The sequence below is a fragment of the Synchiropus splendidus genome, chromosome 1 (genome assembly GCF_027744825.2).
Source record: "Synchiropus splendidus isolate RoL2022-P1 chromosome 1, RoL_Sspl_1.0, whole genome shotgun sequence".
Classification (NCBI taxonomy): domain Eukaryota; kingdom Metazoa; phylum Chordata; class Actinopteri; order Syngnathiformes; family Callionymidae; genus Synchiropus; species Synchiropus splendidus.
The window spans coordinates 25,648,978-25,659,786 of NC_071334.1; the positions used below are offsets into that span (position 1 = coordinate 25,648,978).

The window sequence follows — 10,809 nt, forward strand, 5'->3', positions numbered from 1 at the left end:
AGACCTTCACTTCGGGTGCCTTAAATGGAGCATGAGTGCAATCCGTCACTATCCATACATGCGCTTGACACTGTTTGAGCTTCCAGAATAAGAACGCACACTGAAAGAATTCTACTCCTCGCAAATAAAACCCACGCTTAATCGTCCTCGGTGCACGTCTGCCCCCTGTTGGTTTAACGTTGTTATTACAGTCCACAGTTTCAGATTGTAAAAGTTTAATGATCCTTCACCAACCGACTTTCGAAAGAAAGCTTCCACGGAATTCATGTCAGTGTGATGAAGTACTAGCACAACTTCTAGAGAGCACAAGTGATGTAAGGCATCAGTCTGTAAGTGGAATGGCATCAACGCTCCTTCACCTGGCTCGTCGTGGATTTAGATCACAGAAGTCTCTCATGCCTTCCTGGGGACTTTGACAGCGAACACCATGGGGTCTTTGGCCTTGTTACTGAAGGCTTTTCGGATAACGTCCACGGCGTGCTGATGAGTGACGCCTTGTAGAGACACCCCATCCACTGACACCAGCTCAAATCCAGCCTGAGGATGCAGAAGACCATGACTCACAACAAGGACCGCAGCCGAGACAAGTTCCGGTTTACCTTCAGAACCTCAGAGGTGGAGGCAGCTCCGCCCGGAAAGATTTTCTCGATCTTCACCACAGGCTGAACCTTGGACTCCATCCCACCCGAAATGCTGATGCCTGGAAAACATTTGAATTATTTGGGTTATTAAAATCCCTGTTCTGACATTGAGGGATATTTTGGTGAAACAGAGAACAAACAATGAGTGCTCCTGTCTTCCACTAAAAAGGCCTGACCATGACTATCTTGAGTTACTAACAGCAGAGCATTCAGAAGTCAAACAAATACTTGTTACTCTTAATCCCAGGTGTGATGATCATTATTTACCCAGTGACTGTTTGGTCTTTGAGATGTGGACCGTCTTCAGATCATACTCCTCTTCCCGGTCATGCAAGCCGTTCTCTGGAGTCTTCTGATGACCGTTGGTGTGTCCTGCTGTTTCAAAGACTTGAGACAGTGGTGGTCGAGTCCGGTTCCGAGCACTCTGAAGGGTGAACACGCCATTTTTACTGCCTGTTAGGTGTCCATTTGTGAACCTGGGTCTGGTCCGGTCAGACTGCAAGCTGCTCTTGTCTGAAGAGGAGTGAAGGGAGACCTCGTCGAAGTGGACGGAGCGGATGGTGCCGATGTCGGTTCTGAGAGGAGTCCGGGAGTCACTCCTGTGAGCCAGCAGCCAGTTTGGGAGGGAGGGGCTTGCGGGCAGAGGTTTGAGGTCCCTGGACTCTCCAAGACACTGATCCACAGGTATGTCCAGCAGTGGGGTGAAGGTCCTGGAGGTGTGAGGCCGCTCTTTAGAGGGCTGAGTTCCAGTCAGACTGAGCTTCTCAAGTTCCTCCAGGAGGTGGCTCTCCTTCTGCACCTCCTCAGCTGTGTGGAGCTGGAAACCTCCTTGGAAGTCTGAGGAAGAGACCAGGAACCAGAGTCCAAGTTCATCTCTGACACGTAACATATGAATTTTCCTTTTCATTCAATTCAAATACAGATGAACATTTTTAAATCTGTACTCGTAGCTATCGGCTCAATGATTTATGAACTAGACACCTGCCTCACACAAACATGAACTGAGTCCTGACCTGGGATAGGAGTGATCAGTCGTCGTTTGGGGACTCGCGTGGTCATTGGAGAGCGAAGAGGAGGGGTTCGTACTGAAAGATGAAAAGCGGCGCTTCATGAATTTTGATGAACATGAGCAGAAAGAACTGAAGTCAGAACCTGTCCCCGGGGCAGACTGGTCTAAAAACAAAAGCGCTCTGAAAACATTATTCCGTGAAGTGCTGTGTTTATGTAAGTGTGTCATTTCCTGTTGTGTTGCCAGTGACAGATGTGGCTGCTCATGGTCACCTGAGCGATACTTGAGGAGCTCGTAAGCTTCTGCCTCGATGGGTTTCACCTTGTTGTTGAAGACTTCCAGGTCAGAAGGAGGAAGCAGAACCCTGGAGAACAGCCGGAACATTCTGGTTATTCTCAGTGACCTGCAGCGTCCTCAGAGGTTCACAGTGTTTAATCCTTAATCTCCTTCTGCCGTGCTTGTAATTCCACAGGGCAAACAGTCCTCATGTGGAAGCAGAGGGTTTTACATCACTGTGTTTGTTTGGAGGAATGTGTTGGACTGATACACATCTGGGTTGTCAACTATGTTTTTAGCGATTGGAAAACAAAAGATCCCCTTCACTCCCTTCTCAAACCTGATTTCTCTGAGCAGCAGAAGTTTCTCAGGCCGGTCCAACACGTCCAGCAGGTGGTGTATCAGGGTCTCCACTGAGCGGTCTGCGACATACTGGCAGAAGAACGATGTTTTAGTCAAGTGGACGAATTCAGACCTAATATAAAGCCATGCGTGTTAAAGTGTTGAGTTAAGGGGGAGCTATTTATTAAGTGCGCATAAGTGTGTTGAGGATGTGAGTCAACTGGAGAACCTTTGAAGGGCTCTGTCTCCCTGGGTTCTCCAGCAGAGTCATGACTTGTTCAGCAGTGAAACTCTCTGGGACATAGAGAAAGCTCTGACCCTGCGACAGGTTGCCATCACCAGCGCCACCTCGTCCTCCGTCAGAAGCCTGTGGCTCATGTCCTCCACCACTCGCAGCATCTCTGAATTTGGCATCTGGCTTCCCTCTGGAAACACATTAGCTTCATTTGACCATGATTTTTATTCAACTGTTTATGGGGCAAAATAACCTAAGCAATTCAATATGTATTTTTTTCATAATATTTTACCTCATTCAAACTCATACAAGACAGTGAATTAATATTTTTCACCTATTTTAGGTCTAATATCTCAAAAACATTTCCATCTATATTTATGAAATGTGAACTAATAAAACTTAAAAAAAAAAAAAAAAAGTTGAATGCCCTCAATCACGAGGTCCAAAATATTTTCTCCCTTCTCAGTCTTCTTTGTGGTTTCTTTCCTTCAAAAAGGTAATGACAGTTCGCACACCACCTCACCTTTGCTGGTCTTGTTTCTGGACGGAGACTTGGAGCGTCCTCTGGATCCATCCTTCCTGCGCCCCCCTCTAAATAACAAGTTGACAAAAGTCTTGGAGCGCTGTAGAGTGCTCTTCTCCTCCGGCGCCTTCTCTTTGTTCTTCTTCTCCTTCTTCTGCTTGATCTCTGCACCACATAAGGCCAGACTGACGTCCAGCTCTTGACATGAACTTGGATATGTACCCACCCGCTATGGTGACTTGGCTCATTGACCTGGTGATGGGTCGGCTCGGTCTGCTGAGTGCCAGCAGCACGGCCGTCTTGGGCGACTCTTTCTTTCCTCGGGTCTCCTCCCCACCAATCACAGTGTCTTTGAGCAGCGTCGTCGGTCCAAGACTACGAGTCGTGTCTAAACCAGACTTCTGTGGCGGGATGTCCGTCTGAATGGCCATCTCGGTTTGTTCGGACTCAGACCTGAAACAAGAAGCAAACAGAAAGAAGGAATTTGAAAGGAGCAAGTTAAAGATGCAGAAAAGATTACAAAAGATAAGACGCAGAGGAAAGGGATTGAACGAAACATCAGATCAAAACAATGAGAAACAGCCAAAACCAGTTTGCCAAAGGTGAACCTCATGGTATGGACTTTCAAAATGACACACACAACTGCACTGACCTCAGGTCCTCAGTGGATATGCAGACGTCCACCATGTCAAACGGCAGACTGGGGGGGAACATGACCTGAGACAGGCCACTCAGAGAGCTGACTGGAGTCCCAGAGGACAGAGAGGAGGCGGAGGAGTTGGAGTCTGAGCCCTGTGAGGAGGACTTCTGGGTCCCATTGGCCACTGATCAGGGGACAGTTATATTAGGGGGCACGTATATCAATTCCACACCAGTGGACGTTTATATCAAGTACATACACTTGTTGAGCCACCTGTATTCTGCAACCATCTCCTTATACGCAGGGTATCGTCCTGCTTCCTGCGGAGATACGACAGCAGATATGCTAATCAGCGTCAGTGCAGCGCCTGAAACATTAATGGGGCGCATATATTTGATAACACAGGGAACACAAAGAGAGTGACCCAGCGACCCAAACACATCATCAACTAAGAGCCAAGTCCAATTCAGGTTCCAAACTTGTGCACCGCAAAACACATTTGCAGAGAAAGCACAGGCTGCGTGCTTTGATCAGCACCTGATCCCAGCAGCCTGGTGAATAATGCACACAGTCAAACTGCTTTTTTTCTGTTGTTTTCTGTTGCAGAGCGAAACCTAAGCTGCGACTAGTAAAGTGAGCGAGGAATATTACGAGTGCATGCCAGCTGTCAGCCTGAACACACACCGAGCACAGGCGCCTGGACTTAGCTTTCATGTGACAGAATTAAAGATGGAGAGGCGAAACAGGTCAGAGAGTGAAGAGCTTATTGTTGTGTGTTATATCATAGCAGTGTTTCTCAATTATTTTCTGTTGTGCCCCCCCCAGGAAGAAGTGACTGCTTCTGTAATAGCTTCTGTAAATAGTATCATTTGCCTATAAAATTATTATAAGTACACCTCTGTTTAACATTGTATAGATCGACTTCCAATAAAGAATAACTTTATTAACATTGTTTTTGTCTGTAACGGAAAAGACTTGTGCATCACTTTGCCTGAAATCTAAAAAACTTATTCTAGTACGGCATGTAAAGTATGTTCCCCAAGGTCACATGCGGCGCCTCTGGCATCGCTCTGCGCCAGAGGGCCTGCACCACTATTTGATAAAGGACTGTATTAAAGCTGCACACAAGCCTCAATAGTTGGCAATACATAGGGCCTTTTGTGTAGCAGTAGATGCTGGTCTTCACCTTGATAGTCAGCATGACATGCGTGTGACTCTTCAGAACCTCCACTGCGTTACTGTGACTGATGTCATCAAAGCTCACTCCGTTGGCAGCTAAAATCTGGTCTCCCATCTTTATTCCATTCTGCTCTGCCAGACCACCAGGATCCAGTCTGAGCACAAGGAGACATGTTCGGGTGAAATGTGGGTTGTGCAGAGGTTAATATGCAGGATGGACTTACTTGGACACGTAGATGCCGAGGCCAAACTCCTTCCCCCCGCGGATGTTGAAGCCCAGGCAGTAGTCGTCTGAGGTGGTGTACAAGTGGACGATTCTCTGGAGGGCACTTCCTGAGCTGGCCTCAGAGGGAGTGCGACCACTCTCCTCCACCACCATGCGTCTGTGTATCAAATCCACCCTGAGACAGAAAGAAAGACGTTTTGACCTGATTTAAAAGTAAAAAAGATAGGATTTCATGAACTGTACTCCATTCCATAGAGTTGTTCATCGATAGCTATTTTGGAAAGATGTGACACTGATCATTTTCATGATTTAATTTTTCATGACTCCATCATGAACATACCTGTGACACCCATGGCCAGAACAATTCCAAAAATGACATTCAAGACTGAAAATTTCACTGTAATGAAAACAATGTTTTCAATATTTTCAAAATTGTAGGCCCCTTATTTTCATATATTTCTCTCATGGCTCAGCCATTATTTTACAGAATCATAACACAAACAGCATCCAATAAAACTATCCATTTATAAACTACCATAACCAAGAGAGATGGAGGACGAAGAAAGAATAGTGAAGTGTACCAGGTGGTCTTCTCCTTGGAATAGCGAATCCCTGGAACTTTGCCGACCCGTCTCACCACCATTCTCAGCCTGTTGTTGCCTGTCAGAACCTTCACCGCGCTGCTCATGGTGATGCTCTCCAGACTGACCCCATTCACCTCCACAAGCTTGTCCCCCACCTGTAGACCTGCCTCCTCTGTGGGATCATTCAATTTATGAACATTAAAAAAAGAACATCACCTCATTGTCAGGCGCTTTGTTTCACCTGCAGTGCTGTTGTCCTCCACCTTACTGACGAAGATGCTGAGCCCATGTTCTGAACCTCCACGCACGCTGAAGCCCAGCTTCCCATCGATGCTCTTATCTACTGTGATGGTGTGCAGGTCCTCGCTGTCATCTCCACCTGCAACCATCACAGGGTCAATGCATAGAGCTTATAGATAAGACATTCACACATAAATTTCTATTGCAGTTAGTGAAAGTAGACAGTGACAGAGAAGGACAAGTGAAGAGATGTGATATCTTTTTCTTTGCTGCTCCAAGACAAGCAGACAAGAGCCGAGGTAGCGATGACAGATAAGACAGGAGAGTCTTACAAGGGGAAAAGAGTCAAGCGGAGCAGAGGACAAATGGCGAAGAAGAGGACTTGATAAGAGATCGGGAAACACGAGAGGAGGAAAACTTTCCCTTCAAAGTCTCAAACATTTTGGAGTACTTCTACTACCAAATAAGCAAAGCGCATCTACCATCCACTGGGGAGTTGATGAGGATGACCCGGCCCATGGGTGAAGAGGATCGGATTCCTCGACGACGCTGCTCCTTCTTCCGTAAAAGGTTGCGCGTAGCCGTGTGCGATCCCTTGGGGCCGGGGGTCTTCTCCCTGCAAGCCGGCTCTGACGAGTGAGCCATGGCGGCCTGTGGGATTCACTTTCACACACACACTCCACCAGGGAGCGGGCCGCGGCTGGAGGATGCTACGGCAGTATGAAGCAGAAGGAATGGGATCCTAAGAGTCCTGGCCCTTGCATCCATGCCAAACCTGTATCGTGTTCAAGACCAGATCCACCTCACGGATGATTCAATTATTTCATGGTGGCAACATTTAAGGTGATAAAACTCACGGATGAATGATTGCTTGTGACATAGGCCCTGGCATGTTGGCTTCCCGCTGTCACACTTGGGTCCATGCCTCCCCATCATGCGTCTTCCCACCTATCTTTGTTGGGGATGCGAGCGCAGCTGCAGTCCTCTCAGGCCTTCATGTGTCACCAGCAAAACAATTGGATGTTAGCACATAGAGCTAAAAATAATGCATAAGCTAACAATAATAATGCAGGGACCACATGCGAATCATTGTACCACACATCTTCCATCTGTTGTCGAGATTTTCATCGGTATATGACAATCACTCTCCCCTATTGTGACCAATTAAAAACATCCTCTTTTTCAAAGTACCCTAAATTACTAGTTACTTACTAGTACTAAGTACGATAAATTATTTTTATTAGACTTTACGGCACATTTTTATTAAAAGTCAAATATTAGTAAACATAAAATGTAATGCTCAATAAATAAACATAGACATTCATGCTCAGTATGCATGTCCATATAACGTAATATAACACATACGTAATATACAGCTATGGAATTATGGAATAAAATGTTTCACAATTTTCCAAATCTTATGCAAAATTTCCGCAGTTTTAATGACTAAGACTGACCTCACACCACTCATCCTATTTGTCAAATCAGTTTTAAGATATTTTTTCATTGCAGTTGAGTGGTATTAGCGAGACAGCATGCAATATTTGTCCACACACCGAACAACAGGGGCCGAAATTAGATTATCGTGAGGGTAGGTTCGCCCACAACTGACCCACTTGACCCACGGCTGGTTACCAGGTTACGCGCCACGAAACTGAACTGTCGTTGCCCGGGTCAGCACCGCGGACAGAGACCGCAAGAGACAAGCGACTGGGACGAGGTCCGACGCGCCCTGGCTCTGAGTCACCAGCCAGTGAGTTTTAGCTCTCTGCGCAACATTTCTTCAGTGACAACACAATTGCAGTTTAACTCGGTATGTTGCCAAATGAACACACGGTGGACATCTTACCACACATGGCGGAGTTCAAAACACCACGCAGAGATAACGATCGGTCGTCAGTTTCTCCGTCAAAACTTTGAGGGAGACCCGTTACAAAAATGAATATTATGTTCCTCACATCGAACAAGTTCCTCGGAAACAATATTAAACGCACTGGATCGGTACGACTCGAACGACTTTGTGCGTCAATGCTGAGAAGTGACCGAGCTGCTCACCTGCCGGAGACGTTGAAAGTAGCCCCACCCTCAGGATGCGCTCATTGGCTCCTTTCCGGACAGTTTGGATGGTGTGATTCGATGTTGGTTCCGTCGATCAAAATGAACCCGATATCGCTCACGCTAGCCTCTACAACTGAAATAAATAAATGAAAACGTAAATAATCAGAAAAACGTGTAGGTTTGGATTTTTTTTTCATATCATATACATTTAGATAGGTTGTATAATTAAACAACTGAAAATTCATGTAAAAACATAAACATTTGTTTATTTATTTACTTTGACAAACACCGGGCAACACTTCCCTTTAATGTGCAGAAATTCTTTTTTTGGTAATGTGACAAATAAACCTAATATGCACACTTTCAGCGCACGCTTCAGTAAACAAAATTAAAGGGGTCTAACTTCTCCTACCAATATGCCAACAAAAAACAATAATAAAAAAGCAAAAAACTCTTTCAGGCATTCAAATGTTTTATTGTTCAATGTTGAATGATTTTCTGACTCCATGACGACAGTACGGCATCACAGTTATTCAAGTATCTGCTGTCTTGCATCATCAAGTCTGCTCCCTCGGCCATGTTTAGAAGCAAACCATCATTATAACAGGAATACTTTTAATAGTCACACAGTAGATGTCATCATGGCACACTGAAGACAAGAACACCGAACACAAGACATTTCCAGGTGATATTTTCAAACACGAGGCATGTGATGGTTTATATCACTTGATTTACAAAAGAAAATACCATGCCTTACTTTTACAGTTTTACAAATTCTTGCTAAAGTAGGGTGACAGTGATCCAAAGAATTAGTTAGACACTCTTCGGGCAGCTTGCATGACATCTTCAATATTGACTTTGTCTCCAAACTCGACCTCTCTGTGTTCCAGCAGAATCCCCTGGAAAATACCAAAGGAAAATGACTCAATTCCTAAATATAGGTCGGTAGATTATTTTAAAGTTTTTGATAATCTAGAGTTTGGGTCACGTTTGTGTGTATTTCTTACCTGCTGTCCTGGGCCAATGACAAAAACCCCTCCAAGAACAAAGCCTTCCCCGAACACATTTCCCATGAAGCCTGACGTAAACGCCCTCAGACCGTTCATCCACACCCCAATTCGTAGGAAGGCCAACAGACCCATTCTCCTCTCTCTGGGCCCATAAAACCGCCTCTGCAACACATGAAAACAGGACCCTTTTTTGGTTACTGGAACCAAAGCAATTTCTACAGGTTCTTAAAGAAGTCAGTGTTTCAACAACATGTGATCAGGACTTGAACAAACTGTTCATTAATTTGAACAACAAACCTTTTCATCCAAGAAGATATCTCCCTTGAAGTAGGATTGGAAATTCTGGACTTCATCGCCAACATCTTCCTTCACTACAGCGCAGAGAGGAACCCCGAGTCTGTCCAGCTGGGGCTTCAGAGAGGACAGCTCAGCAGCTTCCTGCCAAACAAGTGATTTATTGACCTGCATCTTTCCATTTACGGGTGACGCTCAACTCAGATACAGAAATGAACACAATCAATGGAGAAAATGATAAATGACATGACACTCGTGACTCCCTGAATATATTTCTATCTTTATTTACAGGAACAATATCAATGACAAATTTTAAAACATAAATATGCTTATGTAATTATAGCCACATTTTGCATTGAAGGGATTGAATTATTTTATGTATGCACCAATCATTTGCTATTCAAACAGTTAACCATTGTTTTATAGGGCTTGCATTGTGTGTGTGACGACTAACCTCTCTGCATAAAAATCATCCTGGTCGCCGCACTGCCATGACGACAGCCCCAGTCCGCTCCCACAGACGTTTGGCCTTGAAGAGCTTCATTTCTGCCAGAAAAAAAAATGGGTGGAAGTTGCGGCTAAACAGCGCTTTCACCTTTGGGCGAGTCACCAGTTTGTTTCTCAAAGTTTAGCGAAGGCAGATCGATGTGTGACTCACCTCCTTTAAGAGGTTTAAGATCCGTGTCTTCTAAATATTCCAGAGTCGCGGTCAGCGGGGAGGTCAGAAAAATATCCGTGAAAAAGTTCATCACGTTCTTCACGAAGTGGACCACCGTCATCACAAGTCCCATGGTTGCTCTTCTGTCTGCTCGCTCTACAGCATCGCAGTGAAGAGCCGCTCCAACAACGCTTGAGAAGCGAGTCTTTCAAGGGCACGTGGTTTTAAATTCGGAGTGATCCAGAATATGTCGCAAAATTGACGTCATCCACTGACTCAGCGATCCCGCCTCCAGCAAGTCAAAGGTCAGTGACTAACTAAGGATACATGGCTTTTACCTGCAATATAACGTGGAGTATGAAAGTATCCAAAAACATGGAATGGTCAGGTATGAATGGAGACATTAGAAAAACAACAAAATGTCCAGTGGAAAAAAGTTCCAACATCAAACATGTAAATAATAACAGCAGGACCTCTTTCACGCTCCATTAGCTGCCAGAGGTTCCGACTAAATGTTGCTTGGCAACTCATATTTTTGACTATGATATTGCAGACAACAGTAAAAACAGACACACCAGCAGGTCAGCTGCAAGTCAGCTTTGATGATGGCAGGTACTGGTGAGCATAAGAGTAATAAAGTGAAGGTGAGATGAAAAATAAGACACTGTGTGTCTGCTGCTAATAATTTTGCCTTTCTGCATTTTTGGGACCAAGGTTTAAAGTTTCAAATTCCATGACTTGTACACATGTTGATGAGGTCAAGAGAATTTGGAGGGTTGCTGGAAAATTTAGCAGCGTGTCTCACACTTCTCCACCATCCAGCTGGAGAGACACAGGGCCATTTCATATGCCGGAACAGGAAAGACTGTCACAAAAGTAAATGAAAACGTTTGT

General features: G+C 45.0%; 2 protein-coding genes across 2 annotated transcripts; both read right to left on the reverse strand.

Annotated features, from left to right (window-relative positions):
• Positions 1–217: 217 nt before the first annotated feature.
• LOC128763522 (PDZ domain-containing protein 7-like) lies at positions 218–7,917 on the reverse strand. The gene is made up of 18 exons (XM_053872373.1): positions 7,745–7,917; positions 6,753–6,887; positions 6,378–6,670; positions 5,897–6,034; positions 5,653–5,827; positions 5,070–5,246; positions 4,853–5,000; positions 3,926–3,986; positions 3,679–3,850; positions 3,253–3,479; positions 3,027–3,191; positions 2,587–2,693; positions 2,267–2,358; positions 1,923–2,014; positions 1,655–1,726; positions 909–1,478; positions 600–700; positions 218–537 (listed from the first exon to the last, which is right to left on the reverse strand). Exons 3-18 carry the CDS (start codon positions 6,538–6,540, stop codon positions 394–396), a joined length of 2,604 nt encoding a protein of 867 aa, XP_053728348.1. The 5' UTR covers positions 6,541–6,670; positions 6,753–6,887; positions 7,745–7,917; the 3' UTR covers positions 218–393.
• A 499-nt stretch (positions 7,918–8,416) lies between these two features.
• Positions 8,417–10,172, reverse strand: LOC128769775 (peroxiredoxin-like 2A). Its single transcript, XM_053883788.1, has 5 exons — positions 9,916–10,172; positions 9,712–9,803; positions 9,261–9,401; positions 8,961–9,125; positions 8,417–8,852 (listed from the first exon to the last, which is right to left on the reverse strand). The coding sequence occupies exons 1-5, from the start codon at positions 10,046–10,048 to the stop codon at positions 8,763–8,765; spliced, it is 621 nt and encodes a 206-aa protein (XP_053739763.1). The 5' UTR covers positions 10,049–10,172; the 3' UTR covers positions 8,417–8,762.
• Positions 10,173–10,809: the final 637 nt, after the last annotated feature.